Source organism: Leptonychotes weddellii, chromosome 9 (assembly GCF_054177405.1).
Source record: "Leptonychotes weddellii isolate Sample4059 chromosome 9, ASM5417740v2, whole genome shotgun sequence".
In the NCBI taxonomy this organism is placed as follows: Eukaryota; Metazoa; Chordata; class Mammalia; order Carnivora; family Phocidae; genus Leptonychotes; species Leptonychotes weddellii.
Genome location: NC_138377.1, coordinates 42,280,269 through 42,303,858, shown reverse-complemented (window position 1 = coordinate 42,303,858; position 23,590 = coordinate 42,280,269). Strand labels below are relative to the sequence as shown.

The following is a 23,590-nucleotide window of genomic DNA, read 5'->3' as shown; positions in this document are numbered from 1 at the left end:
TATTGTGGTTGGCATTTTCTGTTACTCCCCAGCATCCTCAGATCTGTCTCTTGAAGGAGGATGTGATGGTGTTGGAGGTGATGAGAAGCTGGCAGTGGGAGGAAGAGGACGGAAATAGGGCTTTTCAGCCATAAGTCAGACCTCCACCCTCCCTCACCTGAATTACTGACTGCAGGGGGCTCCTGGTTGATCCTGAAATCCATCTCAACCCTGTCTCCATCCCTGCCATCAATTACCCTCCATAGTGCTACCAAAGAAAATTTTCTCTAAGAAAATCTCATTATGTCCCTCTCCCACAGAAAATCTTTTCATGCTTCCCATCACCTGTAAAATAAAATTCAAACTCCTTAGCAGAGTATGCAAGGTCCTTCTGGCCTCTGCCCCTCTTTTTAGCTTCATCCCCTTCTTTTTGCCCACCTGCCATACTGAGCCACTTCTGACGCCCTTGATGAAAATTTCAAATGCCTGGAACATTCACTCTCCTCCTTTCTAACCTTCTGCTTTAAACTCTGGTAACTCCGTGAAGACTCAGACCAATCATTACATCCTTCTCAAAGGCCCTCATCATAAGGTTGGATTTTTACCAATTTTCAGTTGTTCATTTATTCTTTTATCTAATAAATACTTTATTGACAGCTTTTTAAATGGCCAGACCTTGTTAGGTCCTAGAGATACAGAGATGAAGAAAGATGAAGACATGGCTCTTGCCCTCAAGGATCTCCTAGTCTAGGAGGGGGTTACAAAAAATGTGAATAAGACCTATCACTGACATAAATAAGATATCCAAGGAGCACAGTCACCAGATATCATCAGAAAGAAGGCAGCACCACACCCTGACTCCCTTCATATACTACTTCCGAAGGCACCGAAGACATCGCCGCTATAAGAGAGAGGAAGCGTTCTTCTAACAAACTGAGTGCTGGGTGGTGATCTTCCTAGGCAATCTTCACATCCAAATCTTTGGACCCTTGCTACATCGTTAGATCTCACGCTGTTGGAAATACAGCAGCAGCTTGTCATTCAGCCTTTGTCCAGCACATCAGAGCCAGGCAGGCATGCTGTGGCGAAGTGTCAGATTATTTTTAGTTCAAGCTGTTGGCTACACTGCGACTGTGTTGACAGAGTTGTCAGCTGGCTGGTTTAGGGCTTGGTTATTTGCCTTTAGGAGTCCCTTCAAAGGCTTCTGAGCACTCCGGCTTCTCCACCTACTTTCCCTGCGTAATCCTGTCAGCGAGAAAGGGCTTCTCTCTGAAGATCCCATGTATGTGCTTCTGCAGTCGGAGTAGTGACCTCTTCAAGCTCTATAGGGCAGCAGTGTGTTATGTACATCCGGCAGAGCCCACTGTGACTGAGACCATGACAAACGGGGGGCAGGGAGCACAGCTGCCACTGGAGCTTCGAGAGTCCCATCAGCAGGGGCGGCCTTATCCCTCCTGTGGCCTCCAGAATAACTCGGGCTGCAGAGAGAAGCTGTACCGTAAGAGGATCTGAAGAGCGTATTCATTTTTAAACCTTCTTGTGTCCTATCCCTCTGCATCACAAATCCCGGGAGAATTGAGCTAATGAACCCATTATCTGTTCATAAGCCTCGGGCATATATAAATTATACTCCCAGGCTTTCTCTGTTTCTTTGTTAGCATTTCATTCAAGGACAGAAAGTAAAGAGAAATCAAAGGAAGCTGGGAAGGGATCTGGGGACAGGGACAGAGAGGGGCATGGAGACCGTGACACTCAGATGTATGAGACAGCAATATAGTCACACTGATGTCGAGCAAAGATGAATAAAAGGAAGCTTGTCCTTAGAGCACAAGTTGAGAGAGCATGTCCAAAAGTAAAGGACAGCAGGTTTCAGTAAATCTATTTATTCACCACTCTATTAGGGCTCGTTGGGTGTCTAATAATAGAAGCCTAGCCCAAGTTTGCTTAAGCAGGAAGAAGGGATTGATTATAAAAGATACAGTGTGTTTCAGATTCCAAGAGCAGAAATGTAGCTGGGTAAGCAGTAGAAATAAGAGCTGGAAGACCATCAGGACCAGGAGAGCTCTGTTATACGCCCCTGCCTCTCTCTGTGTGTCTGCCTCTTTCTTTTCCCGGGAAGAATAGATTTCTCAGCTGCCTGCTCCATGTGGCAGACATGGTGGCTGCTCACAGCTCCATGTCACTTCCAGCTCCATGAAGAAAGAGATAGAGTCAATTCCTTTTAGTCTCAAGTGCATATTGCTAGAATGGCATCTCTGTTGTAGCAAGAGTGAACCATCTGCAGTTCATGCAGTTCAATCAACGGACATTAGAATCAAACCACATTGCACAAACATTGCTCCTAGGAATTAACCCACCCCTATGAATGGAAAGGGTTGGATAGTTAAGGAGTGAGAATCATTGTAAGCTGGAAAGATGCCCTTTGACAGAGGGCATCGTTAGCATCATGAAGAATAACGTAGATGTAAGAACAAAAGAAAGCCAAGGCCAGGAGCGTGGGTGAAATGATTGCTTCTTAACTAATTGGATGCTCCATAAATTGACCCCCATAAAAATGTCAAATTTATTTCTAATTTCTCCCAAATATTCCTAATAGACATGTCCAGCTTGCTCCCCTTATTATCCTAAGAATATGCTATGAAAATTCCACCTGTCTGGTTACTCTGGGTCCCTCAGTGAGAATGCCCGTCCCCTCATTCTTTTCCTATCTACTACAGACTGAACGTTTTTCTCCCCCAACCCTCCCCAAAAAATTCATTTGTTGAAATCCTAACCCCCAATATAATGGTATTTGGAGGTGGGGCCTTTGGAAGATGATTAGATCAGGAGGGTGAGCCCTCATGAATAGGATTAGTGCCCCTATAAAGGAGACCCCAGGGAGATCCCTCATCCCTGCCACCATGTGAGGTAATAGTGAGAAGACATCTGTGAACCAGGAAGTGACCCCACCAGACACTGAATTTGCCAGCACCTTGATCTTAGACTTTCCAGTCTCCGTAACTGTCAGAAATAAATTTCTGTTGTTTATTATATACCCAGTCTACAATATTTTGTTACAGAAGCCTGAACCAACTAAGACCCTGTCCAAACCTTACTCCCTCATTAGGGGTCAGCTCCAGTCCCCATTTGTCCATGAATCTCTTGCCATTCTGACCATATTTACTAATTGGTTTCATTTTCATCAAATAAATTTTTCCAATTAGAGTACACAGTCCTCAAAGTCAAAGACCATGTCATTTACTTCTCTGTGTCCTTCAGAGTGCTGGGGTACAGGCATCAAGAAATTTTTTTTTAGTGGATAGCTTACCATTTTCAGCTTAGATCATAATCTCAGGGTCCTGGGACCAAGACCCGTGTTGGGCTCTGCACTCAGCAGTGAGTCTGCTTGAGGATTCTCTTTCCCTCTCTCTCCCTGGAAAAATAAATAAATCTTTAAAAAAAAAAACCATGATCATAGGAGAAAATTCATTGAAATACAAAAATGAAGAGAGGACAGGTAAATAGTTTCATGTCTTACGTTTGATTATAAGTAGCCAGCATTTATTGTATACCTTATTTTTATAACAGTTCAACATAAAAACAGACTGATTTTCATAACTGAAAAATACGTATAAATTATTAAACAAACACAAGTGTTTCTAATGACTGAATCATCTTTCTGATGATTGACTCATAAAAGATTGGAATTGAACTTCACAGAAAATGGTACTGAGAAATGGACCAGTTAGACATCATCCTTGGTAGTAGAGAGGGGACATATATCCTAGGTTTGGGACTTTTGAAGTATTTTTCCAGAATTAGAAATGAAAGTTTTAGTACTTCTTCCCTAAAATGCTTGCATTTGAGGGGCGCCTGGGTGGCTCAGTCAGTTGAGCGTCTGACTCTTGGATTCAGCTCAGGTCATGATCTCATGGGTGGTGAGATTGAGCCCTGCATCCAGCTCCATGCTCAGTGGGAAGTCTGCTTGAAGATTCTCTCCCTCTGCTCCTCCTGCCACTTGCATTCTCTCTCTCTCTCCAATAAATAAATAAATAAATAAATAAATAAATAAATCTTTTTTCCTGAAATGCTTGCATTTGATTAGGGAGAATGAGATACTATCCTCCTCATAGGCCAGATGAGATTATTTTTAGGGATAATAAAATCAGTATAGTATGTCAAAGGACATAAAGAGGAAAGGGTCGTATTCACAGATGGCCAGTCCTAATTCATTCAATTTGCTGAAAATGAAACAAAAAAATATAAAATTGAATTCACACATACATTAGTAACTAAGCTTGACACTTCATTTTTATGAGAGTTGATATAACTTTAAAAAATTCCATAGTTATTTATTAAGCACCATGTATGTCCTTAGCTTTATGCACTGTGTCTAGGAGCTATAGCAGTAGTACTGTTAAACCTTGATAATTTGAAATCCCTAGGAAATGAATTCTTCTGAATAGCCCAGTTTTCAGGCCAGATGAATTCTCCCTTCTTAAAAATGTAACTACTTTGGATGGCACTTTGAATGTCTTTCTTTTTTTATTAAATAGAGTAAATTAAATATAAGGTACTTTTTTGATGATTCTTTTGAAGTTATTAATTTCAAAAATATTATTCTATTTCCTTTTTTAGAAAAATCCTATTGATGTACCATTAGCTTAATACCAATTTGGAGGAGAGGGGAGGGGAAGACTACTTAGAAGATTCACTCGTTATTTTATAAATAAAAAATAGTCAATATTTATCCATACAATTTTACTTCCTCTAGTATCACAATCAAAGTTTGATCCTGGGTGCTCTTCACACCCAGGAAAGATCCTTTAGACTCCATTTTGGCCACCAGCAATGATGCAGGCACCATGATGTTGTGAGACATCGTGGCGATTTGCTGCCTTTCATTGCCGACGTTAGTAATCTTGCTGTCCATAGCACCTCTCATATTCTCAGTATGTCTCCAAGGCATGTCGAAGAATCCTAAGGTTTTTTTCTGCACTCCCGAACTAGTGTTTAAGCTGGATGTTTTCATTTTTTCTTACTTGAATTACATATTAGTGATCCAAAGAAAAATGAAGACTTTAAAATAGCCAGTTGCTTTTGACCTGAGCAAAAGACCTTTCTAGACAAATGTCAGACCAGCCTCTCCTAGTTTGGAAATTCTATCTCTTCCCAGAGGCTTGGCAGTTTCTTTTGCCTTCAGGTATATTGCCAAGCCAATGACAGACAATGAACTTCCCATTTCAAGCCTCCATCCCAGCACAGTCTTTGAGGTCTTTTTAAGCAACAAATTAAAGTTAAGTCAACCCTGGGTGGTGCTTTTAATGCAGACAACTCAACTGAAGGACTTGACTGAATGACTGATGCTCTTAACACACATGTGACTTCCCACACATATAGGCAGTGACCACCCGTCAGTGCTTATTTCTTTGCCTGATGGCTTGCAAGAATTTTGCGACATCAATTTTAAAATGTGTCTTCATTTCAGAATGTAATGAAGACAGAACTATATCCTTACATACTGTTTAAAATCTTAGGTCTGATTTTTATCCTGACAACTGCTTCTCAGAGCTGTCAGAATGTCTGCCTAGAGTAGGTTCCTATTTTTTCAGAGCCTAAAATCATAGTTCGGCGGCCTTTTTGGGACTCTATAGAGTCACCATTTCTTTACTTCCAGGTTCTCAGCCCCTGTCTAGTTTAGAGAGGTTGCTGGATAGCTGGGTTTCAGCAGTGGTCAATCTGAGGAGATCCACACTCTTGTCAAATGTAATTCCTTCACATGTGCATCAGATCTCATCTCCCTAATCCAAGGTCACACTCCACCACCTGTCCATCCTGAATCATCAGTTTGGGTTCTCTGTGTCATCATTTCCATCATTGTACAAATGTAGTGTTATTTCTCCATCTTAATAAAAATTTTTTTTTTCTCTGAATTGCCCACTTAGTCTTCCAGCAAATGCCTCATTTGTTTGCTCTGCTTTTCAGAACTTCTTGAAAAAGTTGTCTATTCACTATCTCTCATGTCTCTTTTCCCTTTCTTTTGAAAAATTATTTTTACTCTGGAAATAATCTCAAAGGTACAACAGGGTTGCAAATGCAGTACAAAGAATTTTCTTTTCCCCTGAACCATTTGAAAATAAGTTGTCAACGGTTGCCCCATCACCACCAAATACTTTAGTGTGTGTTTCCTATAAGTGAAAACATTCTTCTACATAATCATAATGCAGTCATCAGAATTAGGAGGTTAACACTGATACGTTACTATTTTCTAATCTTCAGACCCCATTTAAGTATTGCAAATCACCCTAGTAATATCCCTTTGAGCAAAAGGACCCAGTTCAGAATCATGTGTTGCATTTAGTTGTCCTGTCCATAGAGTTCCTTGACTTTCATGGCCTTGACACCTTTGAAGGTTATGGGCCATTCATTTTGTAGAATACCACTCAAGTTGGGTTTGTCAGATATTTCCTTATGATTAAATTCAGGTAACAAAACGGGAACATTAATATAGAATTGATGGGGATATTTGTCTCATTACATTTTATCAGTAGCATATGATTTCAAATTGTCATTTACTGGTGATGTTAACTTCGATTACTTAATTAAGGTGTTATCTTCCAGTTTTTTCATGTAAAGTTCTTCTTTTGTCTTTTGTTATTAATAAATATTTGGATCTTGGGAGATGGACCTTGAGACTATATTCACTATCCCACTCCTCATCAAACGTTCTATTTTTTTAATTATATTGATATAGACTCATGGCTTCCTCTTATTTGGGGGTTTATAATTTGCTACTATCATCATTTATTTTGATGCTTTAATTGGCACAGACTAAAAAGCTAGCTATCATGTCCTTCTGACATGACTCCATCTTTCTTTGAGTGCGTCCTTAGTGCTTGGCACAAAAAGATGGTGTAGGGTCCTCTTATTATTTCCCTGCCACAACACTGGAATCACCCTTTTCCCTAAGAGCAATAGTTCCTTTGAGAATGGTATTTAGAAATGAAAACCTGGATGCTAGTTGTTCTCATTGCTGAAGTGTTTGAAGTGTTGCTGCTCCAAGGTCCTCTCAGTGGATAGAGTTAAAGAATGCTATAGATGTCTCTTTATTTCTTTATCTTTGTATCTGTGTATATGTAACCATGAGTTCACACGAACACCACCAGGTCCTGTCCTACACCACAGAGTATATTCTAGCTTTCTACTTCCCATATTTGTAACTCCCTTCACTGACAATGAGGATCCTAGCTCCCCTGGTCCTTATTTGGCCAACTCTCCTGTAGGGAACCAAGGTCCCATTCCATGACCTTTCTTCCCGACACGGATGCATTCACATCCCACTCGGGCTCCTACACTCCTCACCAGGCTATCCTCTGTACAGATGCTCTCCTCACCTTGCTCAAGCTCTGACCTCCCACTGTGGGCCCCTGACCTGGTGTGGAGCCCACTTTGCTTAGTCTCACCCAATCCCTTTAAGACTGAATTGTTCATGAAGAAGAAGGAGGAGGAGGCCCCATTTGCTTGTAAACCCATTCCAGTGAGGTTTTCACCCCCACCATTCTCTTGAACCTTCTCTCACCAAGGTTGCTAATGACTGCAGATGGCTAAATCTAATAGTCAATTCTCCATTTCATTATACTTGACCTACTGGCAGCATTTATCATGGTTGATGATTCCTTATGCCTTGAAGCATTTTCTTCAGCATTTGGCTCTCAACAGTCCCCACTCTCACAGGTAACTATGTCTAAATTTCCTTTTCTGGCTCCTCTTAAGCTCCCCAGCTTCTTACATTGAAACGTTCCAGGGTTCAGTACTTGTCCCTCTCTTTTCTATCTAAATACACTCTCTTGATGATCTTGTTCATTCCCAAGGCTTTACGTACCTTCTATATGGCCTTGATTCCCAAATTTATAGCTCTAGTCTACATCTCTCTCAAACTCCAGCATTGTATATCTCACTAACAGACATTTTAATTTCAAACTTAAACTATATTCCTGGTCTCACCCCCAAAACTTCTCCCTGCAGCTTTCACCAGCTGAAATGAGAACAGTTCTATTTGTTCAGTCCAAAAACTTTAAGAGATAGTCTTAATAGTTCTTTTGTATTCATACCCTTTCTCCAGTCCATCATAAAATCCTGGTGATTCTACATTCAAATACTGTTTATCCAGAATTATACCATTTTACACTGCATCTGAACCACTGCCACCTCTCTCTTGGATTACGACAGTAGCTTCCAGGGCAGTCTCTACTTCAACCCTTGACTCCCACAAAGTACTTGCTGTTTTCCACACAGCATTCAGAGTGCTCCTTTACAGTGCAAGTCAGTGCCTCCCCTTCATTCTGTAAGTTTTCACCCAAAGATTAATTGCCTTCTCAACTAAGCCTAACTACTGCAATCTGTTCCCCAACCACCCCCCCCCAGCCCCCCCCACACATTCTTAATCCCTTTTACCCTGCTCTACTTTTCATTTCCTTATAAAACTTACTACCCTCTGGGGCACCCGGGTGGCTCGGTTGGTTAAGTGTCTTGAATTCAGCTCAGGTCATGATCTCAAGGTTGTGAGACAGAGCCCCATGTTGGGCTCTGCAGGGAGTGTGGAGCCTGCTTGAGATTCTCTCCCTCTCCCTCTGCCTCTCCTGCCCCCTTTCTAAATAAATAAATTAGTTAATTGATTAATTAAATAAAACTTACTACCTTCTAACATTCTCTATAACTATTATGCTTTCTTTTCTGTTCTCCCCATTTTCCCATTCAAATACTGTATTGGCAATTTGATGATGCTGTACATTGGTGTAGTTTGATTCATGTTTCTTCATTTGGGGTTTGTTTTTTTCATCAACCATTAAGTCTTTTTCAGCCACTATGTCTTCAGATATTGTTTCTTCCTTCTTCTGCACCCACAACCTTTCTCCTGTCCTTCGGAGACCCCAATTATATCTATATTCAGGTCCTTAGGTTATCTTCTAGCCCGGTGTTCTGTTCATATTTTTTCAGTCTATTTTCTCTCTGTACTTCCTTTTGGAGAGTTCCTATTGTCTTCAAGTTCACTCATCTCTTCTTCTGCAGTGTCTAAATCTGCTGCTAATTCCATCCAGCGTATTATTTATCTCTAGAGATTTGATTTGGGTCTTTTAAATATCTTCCATGTCTCTTTTTATCATGTTTTGCTTTCCTCTACCTTCTTGATTTTATGGACAGTATTTACAATAGCTGTCTTAACAACATCATTATCAATTTTATATCTGTGTCAATTCTGGGTCTTCCTCTTTGTATTATTTTTTTTCCTTATATGGGAGAGATTTTGTTTTCCCACTTAATTATATGCTTGAATTTTTTTATTGGATTCTAGATATTGTGGCATACTGGAATTTTTTGTATTCCTTTTAGTATTTGGGGGTTTTGTGCTATAGTGCAATTAAGTTACTTGGAAACATTCTGATCTATTCAAGGCCTACTACTGAACGTTGGCAGGTGGGTCCATAATAGCCTTTAACCTGGGCCAATTTGGCACCACTCCCACAGCAATACCCTTTATAGGACTCTACTCAACCCCCCAGTGTTATGAGATCGTTCTCCTCTGCCAGTAGAAAGGCACAAACTACTCCAGCCCTGTGTGATCACCAGGGATTGTTCCATTTGATCCTTTCTGAATATTTTTACACAGCCTCAAGCAGTTTTCTCCCACATATGTGCTGATCAGTGTTCAGCTAAAGACTCAAAAGGAATCCTCTGGAGGCCTCCAGAGCTCACATTTTCTCTCTCCCTCTTTCTGTGTCTGTGTAGCTCTTTCTTCTCTGTTATTCTCTCCTCAACTCAAGGAGATTCCTTAACTCTGTTTTGGTGTCCCCTCCCTGTGCCATGGCCTAAAAACCCTTTTTACACAGTCAGCTGGGACAAGGCTTATGTTATCTCCCTTCTCTCACTGATCACTGTCCTGTGCTGCCTGTTGCCTAACATTTATAAACTAATTGTTCCTATGTTTTTTCCAGTTTAATTAGTGTGTATCATCATAGTCTGAATTAGAAGTCTAGAAAATTACATAAGTTCTGCAAGGACAGAAATCTTTGTGTATTTTCTTCCTTTATTATTCCAAGTATCCAGACCTATGCCTGGCTTATTAGGTACTCAGTAAGTATTAGTTGAATAGAATATTCATTGAATAGGATTATGTTTGAGAACTCCTTCAGCAATTATCTGAGTGTCTACCATGTATCTGGTATTAATCATACAATGGTAGATAAAGAAGACATGGTTTCTGCTTTCCTAGAGTATAGTGCCTAAAGTGAAAGAAAAATATGAAACAGCAAATAAACAATGGCTGTCATTATAAATTGTGAGAAGTGTTCTTCTATAAAGGAAGAGAATGGGATGAAAGAACATAATGAGGGAAGTCATTATTGGAGGAAGTGGTCATTAAAGACTCTGCAAAGAGGCATTATTTCAACTGATTCCTAAAGGAAGAGAAGGAGCCAGGCTGTTGAGAAAATGGGGAAAAGAATGTTCCGGGGAATTGTATATGTGAAGCTCTGAGGCAAAAAAGAACTTGGAGCTTCCATTACATTAGCTGAGGTGTGTGGGGGGAGGGAAGAATGCCACACATGAAATTGGAAATATGGGCAGGCCCAAAGCATGCAGGACCCACAGGCTGTTTTAGGATGTTTTGGTTCTCTGCAAAGTACAATGGGAAACTATTAGAGTGGTATGAGCCAATTTATATTTTTAAATTAACTTTCTAGCTGCAGTGTGGAAAATACTACTCTTGGCACAGTAGTGAAAGCCGGGAATTCATTTACAGTTGAGATTCTTAAACTTTTTTCTGCCCTAGACCTGTTTGGCAGCCTACTGAAGCATATGGTCTCCTTCTCAGAGTAATGTTTTCAAATTACAAAGGAAACTAATCATACTGAAATACAGTTTATCAGAATAGTTTTTAGAGAAACATTTGTGATAGTTATATATGTACCCCTTTATTAACTGATAATATAAGATATAATAGTGGGTCTATAATTATAAAGTGGATGAACATAAATGAAATGTTGAGATGTTTGCAAAAACTTCTAATGTGATGAGAAATATCCGATTTCTATGGCTAACCAAGTCGATGGACTACTAATGCTACTGTTGTGTGTTGTCTACATCTGGGAATGTAATGGACAGAAATGCTAAATCTCCATTTGAGGTTAGTGAAGATAGAGATGTAATTTTTATCATCAACATTCACAGACCAGACCACCCCCTGAATTCTATCTGTTGACCCTGTGTTAGTCCATTTGAGCTGCTAAAATAGAATACCATACTGGGTGGCTTATAAACAACAGACATTTTTTCTCACAGTTCTGGAGACTGGGAAATCCAACATCAAGGCACTGGCAGATTCCATGTGTAATGGGAGCCCACTTCCTGGTTAATAGATGGCTGATTCGCACTATGTTCTCACGTGGCAGAAAGGGGTGAGGGAGCTCTGGGATCTCTCGTATAGCACTAATCCCATTCATGAGAACTCCAAATCCATCACATTGGGAATTAAGTTTTAACACGTAAATTTTGGAGGGCACAAACATTCAGTTTATAGCAGACCCCTTGGAAAACCCAAATTAATCACTTTTTATTTAAGAGGTTATTTCTGTAAACATGAACAAAGAAGAAGGGGCTTAAACATGGGTAGTCACAACAGCAGTGACAATAAGGAGACAAATTTGAGATATTTTTGGAGTAATAAGCAATAGGACCAAAAAGAGAGAGATTGCCTAGGGTTATTGGGGAAATATTAATGGAAGTAGGCCTAAGGATATATAATACAAAGGACACTGTGTGCAGAACATTAGCAGGGATAGTCAGAAAGAGACTTGCCAGGCAGACTATTGCTGTGACTCATTTAAGACAGGGGACAAGGATGACACTATGGGTTAGAAAGGAAGAATATTCATAGGATTAAGTCAGGAACCCTAGGACTCACTACTCAGCCACTCATGAGCTGTGAGACCTAGGCAAACACCTTCCTAATGAAGCCTCAAATTCACATATTTAAGATGAGGACAATAATAGCCTGTGACCCATAACATTGTTGTAAGGATTAAATAAGATACTGTATGTAAAGTGGTTAGCACAATTCTGACATATAGCAAGGGCAGATAAATATTAATAGTTATTCTCATTACTGCTAGGATTCTGACCATGTGTTGGATTATCACCCACAGGGAACTGCAATCTAGTTAAGGAAACAAGATAAAACTCAGAAAATAATTTGAGAAAGAAACCATTCGGAATCAAGTGTTCAAATATAAGATATAAGCAACTCTTAAGCTATTAATTTTGCCCAATATAGCACTTTCTGTATCATAAAAAGATTTTGAAAATTTCTTCCACACACAGGCCTACCTTGTTTTATTGTGCTTTGCTTTACTGCACTTCTCAGATACTGCAGTTTCTACACACTGAAGGGTTTTTGGCAACCCTGCATTGAGCAAGTCTATTTGTGTCATTTTGCCAGTAGCATTTGCTCCCTTCATATCGCTGTGTCACATTTGGGTAATTCTTGCAATATTTTAAACTCTTTCATGATTTGTTTTGGTGATCTGTGACTAGTGATTATGACTTGCTGAAAGCTCAGATGATGATTAGCATTTTTTAACAATGCAGTATTTTTGAATTAAAGAATGTACATTGTTTTCTTAGGCATAATGGATTTGCACACTTAATAGACCGCGGTATAGTGTAAACATAACTTTTATATGCCATAGGGAACCAAAAAATTCATTTGACTCGTTTTATTGTGGTATTCACTTTATTCCAGTAGTCTGGAACTGAACCTGCAATATTTCTAATGTATGCCTGTGTTTGTGTGTGAACATTGCAGAAGAGTAGGGGTGGTGCTGGATCTCTTCTTAACAAGTGAGTTTTAGATATTACTGTTGCCTGGTCTTTGCTGCTTACTGCTGAGCTCCTGTTTGCAGTAATAATGACTATAGCTCAAGCAAGTAAAAGACACACACACACACACAAAAAGTAATTGAGATTCAGTCTGAGAGTCTGTCCTTTGCTTTCATTTAGAGGAGCTAAGACAAGAACAGGCTGTTTCCTTTCATTCCATCATAGTAGCATTTCATAAAGATGTGCAAAGAATTTCAATTTCAACCTTTGGAACCAGCCCTGCATTTGAGTAGCTCTTATGTAGATATCTGTGGCTTGATGGCAAAGCATCAAGGGTTCAGTTCTTTTTCTGCCAAGTGCTTTGCTATATGACATTGAACAATTCAAGCCATCTGCTGAGCCTTAATTTTTCACCTATGAAAGGAATTTAACACTTCTTACCTCAGGATTATTGTGTAGAGCAAAAGAGAAAACCCAATGTCTGAAACATAGTAGGAGCATAATAAAAATATTTTTTATAAGCAATGCAATGTCAATTAAAGAGCAATGCTTTAAGCCAAAAACTGTAACAAGAGACAAAGGTCCTCATATAATGATAAAGGGGTCAATTAATCAAGAGGATATAACCATCATAAATAGATATACACCCAAAACAAGAACACCTAAACATATTAACCAAATATTAGCAGACCTGGGATGCCTGGGTGGATCAGTCAGTTAAGCATCTGCCTTAGGCTCAGGTCATGATCCCAGGGTCCTGGGATAAAGTCCTGCATCGGGCTCCTTGCTCGGCGGGGAACCTGCTTCTCCCTCCACCTGCAGCTCCCCCTGCTTGTGCTCGCTCTCTTTCTGACAAATAAATAAATAAAATCTTTTTTTAAAAAAGCAAATTATTACCAGACCTGATAAGAGAAATAGACAATAATAAAATAATATAGCAAATTTAATAGCCCACTTTTAACAATGGATAGATCATCCAGACAGAAAATTCATAAGGAAATGTTGGACTTGAACTATACTTCAGACCAAATGGATCTAAAAGACGTATACAGAACATTCCATCCAACAGCAGCAGAATATACATTCTTCTCAAGTGTACATGTTATATTCCCCAGGATAGGACAAATAATAGGCCACAAAATAAGTCTTAGCTAATTTAAGAAGATTGAAATTGTACCGGGCGCCTGGGTGGCTCAGTTGGTTAAGCGACTGCCTTCGGCTCAGGTCATGATCCTGGAGTCCCGGGATCAAGTCCCACATCAGGCTCCCTGCTCAGCAGGGAGTCTGCTTCTCCCTCTGACCCTCCTCCCTCTCATGCTCTCTGTCTCTCATTCTCTCTCTTGCAAATAAATAAAATCTTAAAAAAAAAAATTAAAAAAAAGAAATTGTACCAAGAATCTTTTCCAGCCACAGTGGTATGAAACTACAAATCAGTAATAAGAGGAAAACTGGATAATTCACACACGTGTGGAAATTATACAACACACCCCTGAACAGCAAACCAATGGATCAAGGAAGAAATTAGAAGGTAGATAAATATCTGAAAACAAAAAGGTGGAAACACAACATCCCTAAACTTATGAGATGCAGCAAAAGCAGTTCCAAGAGGGAAGTTTCCTTTCACCTACATTTAAAAAAAGAAGAAAGATCCTAAATAACCTAACTTTAAACCTTAGGAACTAAAAAAAGAACAAATTAAGCCTTAAGTTAGCAGAAGGAAGGAAATAAAGATAAGAGCAGAAATAAATGAAATAGAGACCAGAAAAATAATAGAAAAGATCAATGAAACCTAGAGCTGGTTTTTGAAAAGATAAACAAAACTGACAAATCCTTAGCTAGGCTAAGAAAAAAAAGAGTGAAGACTGAAATAAAAGCAGAAATGAAAGAGGAGGGGCAGCTGGTGGCTCAGTCGTTAAGCGTCTGCCTTTGGCTCAGGTCATGATCCCAGGGTCCTGGGATTGAGCCCCACATCAGGCTCCCTGCTCCGCGGGAAGCCTGCTTCTCCCTCTCCCACTCCCCCTGCTTGTGTTCCCTCTCTCGCTGTATCTCTCTGTGTCAAATAAATAAATTAAAAAAAAAAAAAGAATGAAACGGGATCCACATCTTACACCACCCACAAAAATTAACTCAAAATGGATCAAAGGCTTAAATATGAGACCTGAAGCTGTAAAACTCCTAGAAGAACACATAGGGGGTGAACTCCTTGACATTGGTCTTGGCCATGATTTCTTGAATATGACAGCAAACATACATGCAACAAAAGCAAAAATAAGGGGTCTGCATGAGACTAAAAAGTTCTGCACAGCAAAAGACAACAAAATGAAAAGGCAACCTATGGAAAAGGAGAAAATATTTGCAAACCATATATATGGTAAGGAGTTAATATCCAAAATATATAAAGAACTCATGCAAGAAAAAAAATCTGATTAAAAAATGGGCAGAGTAACTGAGTTGACATGTTTCCAAAGAAGACATATAACTGGCCAACAGGTATGTGAAAAGATGTTCAAAATACTAATTAGCGGAATGCAAATCAAAAGCACGAGATAGCACTTCACACCCGTTAGAATGGCTATTATCAAAAAGACAAGTGATAAGTGTTGGTGAAGATGCGGAGAAAAGGGAACCCTATGTGCTGTTGGTGGGAATGTATAATGGTGCAACCACTATGGAAAACACTATGGAGGGTCCTCAAAAAGTTAAAAGTAGAACTACCCTATGATCCAGCCATCCCAGTTCTGGATATATAGCCAAGGGAAATAAAATCAGAATTTCACAGAGTTATCTGCACCCCCATATTCATTGCAGCATTATTCACAATAGTCAAGATATGGAAACAACCTAAGTGTTCATCTGTAGATGAATGGATAAAGAAGATGTGTTATATACATACAACGGAATATTATTCAGCCACGAAAAAAGGAAATCTGGCCATTTGTGATAATATGATGGACTCTGAGGGCACTATGCTAAGTGAGATAAGTCAGAGAAAGACAAATACTGTGTGATATCATGTGAAACCTAAAAAATCTGACTCACAGAAACAGTAGAATGGTGGTTACTGGGGGCTGGATGGTGAGGAAATGGGGAGAGGTTGGTCAAAGGCTATAAACTTCCAGTTATAAGATGAATAAATTCTGGGGATGGAATCCACAGCACGATTACTACAGTTAACAATACTGTATTATATACTTGCAAGTTGCTAAAAGAGTAGATCTTAAATGCTCTCACCATACACATAAAGAAAAAGGTAATTATGTGAGGTGTTAATTAACCTACTGTAGTTATCATTTCACAATATAGTAGTGTATCAAATCATTGCAATATACACCTTAAAGTTACACACTGTTATCTATCAATTATATCTCAATAAAGCTGGAAAAAAGGTAAATAAAAGATTATTTTAAATGCAAAAAGAAAGTGAGGCTGACTGACTTTTACACAACTATACTGCCATTGGACAGTGTCCCCTAAACCCACCTGGAACCTTAGAATGTGATCTTATTTGGAAGTAGGATATTTATAGATGTAATCAAGTTGAGATGAGCTCATAGTGGATTAGGGTGGGCCCTAATCCAATGATAGGTAGGTAGGAGATTTGGGCACAGACAAAGAAGAGAATGTCATGGACAGAGACACACAGGACAGAAGGCTATGTAAAGATATGGGCAGAGATTGGTGTGATACATTTACAAGCCAAGGGACACCAAGGATTGCTGGAAACCACCAGGCTAAGAAGCATGGAACAGATTGATTCTCCTTGGGCCTCCAGTGGAAACCAGCCCTGCTGACACCTTGATTTTGAACTTGCAGTCTCTAGCACCAACTGTCAGAGAATAAATTTCTGTTGTTTTAAGTCACCCAGTTTGTGGCAATTTGTTAAGGCAGAAGAAGAAACTAACACACTAATACCTATACCTCTTTATATCAGTCAGAGTAGACTGGATTTTGTTGCAGTAACAAAAGGTCCTCTCCTCCCATTCTTAGGGGCTTACAACAACAAAGTTATACTTCTTATTCCCACCACATGTCCTTTGCAGATCAGCTGCCACTCCACACCATGTCACTTTGAGCAGGGACCCTGGCAGATGCAGCAGCCTCTACCCAGAATATTGCCTCTGTCTGGCCTGTGATGAAAGGATCAGAGTCCGAAAATTCAAAGACTTAGGGGGTTAGAAGAGGAAAGCATTAAACCATAAAATTGAAAGGTCTTTAAGTAACAAAGCTCTAATCAACTCAACCATAGGCAAGGAACAAATCAAGGGTGTGGCCACTGTGCCTTTTGTTAAAACCTCTGAATCAATTAAGGTGGTTCTCAGTAAATTATTTCAGTTGGACAAATTGGCAGAGAGAGCATGGCAAATGATGTATTGGTTCTTGACGCTTCTGCCCCAAAGTGACCCACATCACTTCTCTCACATCTCATTGGCGGAGCAAGTCTGATGTCATTGTGTGGGTATGTGTAATCCACTACCTGTAGGGTGGGGCAGTGAATTTTTTTTAGCAATGATATCATCCATCCCAATCTTACAGAGGATTATCCTTTCAGTAGTCACTTTGAAAGGCTATCCTGGTAGTACAGTGATGTTAAAAACTCTTGGCGTGATCTCCAGAGCAAGTATATTATGTCATGTAAGAAAGTGACTCTTAACTTTATGGTTACTGAGCCCAAATTGACATTCCTCAGGTGGATCATCCACCTAGCCCCCAGATGTGGTTGTAATTGACCTTTAGTTTATTTTCCCAAATTAAGTCCACCCTCAAGTAGTGAAAATTTGCCATTCTGAAGGCTGGTTGAAGGAAGGTATTCCAGACCATTCCCAAGAAGCTACAGGAATGTGAGAAGTAACTGCATCATTGAAATCACTGACCAGCCTCGCAGTGGGACTCCCTAAAGGATACAGTACCAGATTGAAGTAATATATATTTCAGACGTACAATAAATTATATATAATGATATATAAAAACTGAGTCTGAGTGGCTCAGTTGGTTAAGCGTCTGCCTTCGGCTCAGGTTGTGATCCAGGGGTCCTGGGATGGAGGCACGCCAGGGGCTCCCTGCTCAGCAGGGAGTCTGCTTCTCCCTCTGACCCTCCCCCACTCATGTACACTCTCTCTCTCTCTCTCATTCTCGCTCTCTCAAATAAATAAATACAATTTTTAAATACATACATACATAAAAATACATAAATAAAAATAAAAAGGAAATCAACATGGCTTCATGCATCCTGTGTGGAAAACCTACTATGTGCCAGGCACTAAGCTATTTCCGTGGGTTATCTCATTTAACCCTTGCAGCCAGGGCTGGGACTAGGGTGAGGCGAGTAAGGAGGCACACAATTCAAGGCGACCCCCCATTGTCAGGGCTGTACAAACGCAGGGTTGATTATCACATGACCCTAACAGCACCCCATTCCGTTTGTGCCCTAAGAGCCTCACTCACCCCTCCCTGGTCCCGGACCTGGGACCTGCTGGAGACAGCCCCATGAGATCGAGATCACCAACGCCCTTCTTTGCAGATAAGAAAACGGAGGCCCTAAGGAGGTTGAGCGCCCCTCTCACTTCCCCCGCGAGCTGGTGACGCCCGCAGAGCACCGAGAGGAGCCCAACTCCTGGGGCTGGACCCGGAAGTCCGCCCTGGCTGCTTGCGCATGCGTCGATGCTTCCGCAAATGCTTCTTCTTAAGGGCGGCTTGTTTTTGTCCCCTTCTTCAGGTATCCAAGGCTGCCGCAGACTTGATGGCCTACTGCGAGGCGCATGCCAAGGAAGACCCCCTGCTGACCCCCGTCCCGGCTTCAGAAAACCCATTTAGGGAGAAGAAGTTTTTCTGCGCCATCCTTTAAGTCTTCACGAGGAGCCTGAAGAGCCTCAGGGCTCCTGGGACACTGATGTCGAGTTTTTAGCAAAGTGGGCGCCTTTCTAGTCCACAGCATTTAAAGAGAGGGAGGAGAACCATCCTGGAAACTCCAGGCTATGCATGTTTAAAGAACCGGTCCCCTTGATGAGAATGAAAGCCAAACCACATCCCGAGTTAAGAGATCTGATAGCTGCAGAACTGCCTGGAGGAGGGGAATATGTAAAGATAAAATCCGCCTCATTTCTTTTCTGCTATCCCTCCCCAAACCTTATGTTTCTGCTTCATATTTAAATAAAAATAAAAACAGACAGCTGTACTGAACTAAGATATGTATGACCTTCTTGGAATGAATATTACCTTTAGAATACCCTTTGATAAGCTGAATTGTCCAGTGTAGCCGCGGTTTGGTTTAATGGCATTGATGTTTAGTCTTTGTGCCTTTTTTCTTTTTTCCTTCTCCCCTGCCTCCCCTTCCACCCTTCCCATTAGAGTAGTACAGAGAGAAGACTGGACTTGTCTGTAAGACTGAACTCCCAAGGATGAGCACCCAAATGTTTAGGGAGCTGTTCCCGGTGGTTTGTCCTCATGGTGATAACAAAAAATGCCGGTTGTCTGTGTTCTCTTATCACAGTTCCTAACATTTGTACATGATAGCTTTGATTCTGCAAGTAAAAGTAAATCATGTGTTGTGACTGGTGCTTTCATATATTTGTGACAATTTTTGAGTAATACTGCATGAAAATGTCCCTATGTTACATCCATTCAGAAGGTTTGTTGTGTTACTCAAGTTTGGAACAGGAACGAGAGAGAAAAGAAGCTGGAGAAGAAAAAACTCAGTGTCTTGAAAACTGAGATTACTTCAGAGCCTTAGCCATGCCTAAAATACCTCTGAGTTCACAGTAGCGTAAACGCCTCTTCAACGTATTTTCCAGAATCCAAAGCATTTTGGTTGTATCCAGGATCCAGGGCAGCACAGGAACCACCAAGCAGGAGAGGGAAGGAAGGATTCACCATCAATGGGAAGGTGTTTTTGTCATAGAGTAAGAGCCAATTTCATCTTTCCCTGCATCATGGAAATTCTAGATTGAAAGAACACTTTCTGTTTCTTCAAGTATCAGGAGAAATAAACCAAGGACTCCAGAGAAGACCCATTCTCAGAATCCTAGCTGTTCACCTGCTCTCTTTTGCCACTGGGATTGTCTTCGCTTTTCACTCACCAAATTTTGCCATAGAACCTTTTCTGGTTTTGTTCTCCATCTTGTTTGTTAGAGTCTCTCAGTCTTTATTTACAACTTCCTTGCAGCTAGAGCTCTCTCTTCCTAAGAGATGATACTGAAAGTGATTTTTCATTACAGCTCTAGCCTTCATCAGTAATGGAAGGTCCTAGAAACCTGCATCACTTTTTTCCAGGCAAAAGAGGACTGGTCTTACAGCTTGCTGTTTACTTTGAAATTGGAAAAGACCATTTCCAAATTAATTCTATTCTCTTTCCATTCTCTTCCTTCTGTTAAAAAAAAAAAATGGAAAGGAAGGAAAGGAGAAGATATAAAAGCTTAATATGGCAAGGACAGATTTTGAAAGAGTTAATAAATATTTTCCTTAGCTCCTTTTATGGGCATGATGACAAAAGAATAAATACATCCAAATAAAGCTCACACCTGGGGCAGGGGCAAGGGAATGCTAAGATATTTGCAAAATGTACAAATCTACTTCTATAACCAGATGCTTCTGTTCAAACCTTGGGATGTTGTTACAGTCAGCGAGACACTAATGAAGATTTAGTGGGAAGACCCCGGCAGAGTATTTATTAAACTACATACAGTATTGTACCTTTAGCTTAGTAATACTGTGGAATCAGCTAAAACCGTATCACATTTTTAAAATTAGCCAAAACATGAATTGAATATGTGGTCACATAAAAACAACTGTGAATGAAGCACCTTTTGATGGTGATTAAGGTGTCATTGTAACACCCCAAGGATTTTCATAATCCACACCCATTTATTTTTCTTAGAGGAATGCTTTATATTTTTATGTAAATCTAGATCTTTGGAGCAATTAAAATGGAATTAAAACTTGAAGGAAGCACTATAATACGGCTCTGATAGTTAAAAGTTATGGAAGTTCCAAACTTGTGACCTTGTTTACAAAAGAGAAAAAGCAGAAAATGTACAGCCCATCTGAAATTAAGTTTAAGGAAAATGTTTCGGCTTTTTAATAACTTCATGTCCTGTAGTATGGTATTATAATACCAGAGTCTTTATATGAGTTTTTGCTTATCGATATTTTTACTTGTTAAGGGGGAAAGAAATCTTTTGATGACTTATACCTCTAAAGAGCTTTAATTCTGTTAGAAATTCAACGATCATTTCCACCAGCATAACTTTATCTTAAGGAATAACTAATAGGAAAATTTAATTATTCAAGGCCCTAATTTCTGTATATAATGTATTGGATAGTAATGAAAATCTGTCATGCAGTTAGTTTAAACTCTAACAATAACCCTCAATATTAATTCTGATTCATTCATTCATTCATTCTCTTTCTCTTTCTTTCTTTCTTTTCTTTCTTTCTTTCTTTCCTTTCTTTCTTTCTTTCTTTCTTTCTTTCTTTCTTTCTTTCTTTCTTTCTTTCTTTCTTTCTTTCTTTCTTTCTTTCTTTTCAATTTTAAACCAAGTACTAATTTAATTTAAATTAGAGGTTGCAAAACAGTACTTTGATCTGAGGTTAATTTTGATAATAATATTTGAAGCAGATTGCTTACCAAGGAAAAATTAAAAACCATTTCTCCAACATACTCCTATTCACAAATGGGATTTGGGGAAATTGAGCATGCTGTCTTAGTTTTTGTAGTTGTTTCTTTTTTTTTTTTTAATATTTGCTTCAAGCTGCTCCTGGCAGTGGTGAATTATTACGTACCATTAATGTTTTCCCAACCCAAGGATTGTTCACCTTTTTCCTATATAAGATCTATGGAGTGTGTCTTTCAAAGAGAGGGAAATACAGGAATGTTAAAGCAGGAACACCTGAATGTGATGTGCACATTTTCATCCCACATGGACAATGTATTTGTTTTAATAAATGGAATTTTCAAATTCATTTCATATGCAGTCAATTTCATTGTGAGGGCCTGGGGGCCAGCTCGCCCATCGATTTCAAGGTTAATTTGAGAAGCATGATGACCCATAACAGGATGGGTGGGGAAATAGGATAATCCATTCATTTTCTTAAGGATTTTGTTAATAGCGGTGCTCTAAGGAAGGATTCACATGAGACTCTTTAAAAGCCTTTCTCCCTGGGTCCCTACATCTTAGAGGCCCATGCCCGGGGACAGAGAAAGGTGATGAGGAAGAGCCCAGGGCTCTGGCAGGCTGGACCGTGAGGACAGATGAGCTGCGATCCAACGCTAACGTGCTGTGAGCGTGCCACACTGGGATTTGTCCTTCACCAAAAACAAAAACAAAACAAACGAACAAAAAAAAACCACAGAGAGTGCTGTTCTCCCTGAGTTGTTCACGATTTAAAAGGAGTACTGGAGAAGACAAAATGCCTAGAATTCTGGATTCAGCAGCTCCTCAGAGATAATCGACAAAACCTTCTGTAGGTCCCTCAAATGATGCCGGGGAGTGATAGACCCTGTTAGTAAAGAAGGGAGCACTGGCTCTCCCAGGACTTGTGTCAGGGACAGCAGCATCTCTTAAAACTGATAAAGGGGCCACTTGGAGTTAGTGCACTTGTCCACGTACATCACTGTTTTGCAGACAATGGTCCCTGGACCACCTACTTCAGAATCACGATTAAAGAGGCAGATGATGGGCCCCACTCAGAATTTCTGCAGTGGCTCCGCTGCAGGCTGTAGCCTGAGGACCACCGACGTCAGTATTTGCGACAGGTAGCTGTTCACAATGCCTAACGAAAGGCACAAACCAATCGTGGGTATGCTCACTCTTACTCCCAGAGCCGCAGGAGGTGCCTGACCAGGAGTAGACATAGAACCTGTGGGTGAAAATGTAGACAGATCCTGGACACGAGACGCTGTGTGGAGGCAGCTGGTGGGTTTTAACTCTGCTCCTGTTTTGTTGAGCCCATGTGAAAGGATTGCCTTCAGCTCTGGTTCTTTAATAAGCTGGTCACATTTTAGACAGTACTTACAATGACGTGGGAATTGGAGCTGGGTCAGCTCCAATCCACAAATTGCAAATAATTTGCCAAGGGAAATCCCTTTCCCTTCGGTTCTGCCCCAAATCTACATTTTCTTCTATTTAGAACCAGGAGACTCAGGCAGAATTTATTTTTAATGAAAAGGGTCATGGGCTCCCAGGCCTTTCCTCGGTAAGAACTCCTACTGTTTCTCCATGTCCTGGGGGTGGGGATGCACCTCCATCCTAAGGTGACAGAAAGACGGTGCCTGGTGACTTCATACTGTACCCGTGCAAGAGCCCATCTAGCATGAGCTAGAGAATCAGAACTAGGCCCCAGTGTTCCCCTATGACCTTGGGCAAGTCCTTTAACTTCTCCACACTATAAAATGGGGACAAGAATACCTGCTTCATTTGCTTCACCAAGTTGTCAAAACCAAATGAAAGAGAGAAGTCATGGAAGCATCATGAAGGAAGAGGTGATAAAGAATCATTAGATGCTGCTTGCACAACTTTTGAAGAGAAGAAAGTCTCGATAGTTCCTTCTCACTGCTTAACTCACCTCCTTTCCTCTCGGCCGCCATATCCCCCTGGTTCAGACCCTCGGTACCTCACATCTGAATTCCTGCAACACCTGCTGGTGTGGCCACTCTGACTCATCTCCTTCCACTCTGAGCCATCCCACCCACCCTGGGTATTCATCAGGACTCCTTTGGTTGCAAGTAGCAGGAACCTAACTGAAACTGAAAAGCTCAGAGATAGGT

The 23,590-nt window shown here is 40.4% G+C and overlaps 1 protein-coding gene across 2 annotated transcripts in view; it reads left to right on the top strand.

Moving 5' to 3' along the window:
* LOC115936741 (guanine nucleotide-binding protein G(I)/G(S)/G(O) subunit gamma-2) overlaps positions 1 to 21,786 on the top strand; it is a 95,221-nt gene extending 73,435 nt beyond the window's left edge. For both annotated transcript variants that reach the window (XM_081830520.1, XM_081830519.1), the window contains one exon: positions 18,545 to 21,786. In XM_081830520.1, the coding sequence (XP_081686646.1) occupies positions 18,545 to 18,673 (129 nt within the window). In that variant the 3' untranslated portion in view covers positions 18,674 to 21,786. The remainder of the gene's footprint in view (positions 1 to 18,544) is intronic.
* The last annotated feature ends 1,804 nt before the right edge of the window (positions 21,787 to 23,590 follow it).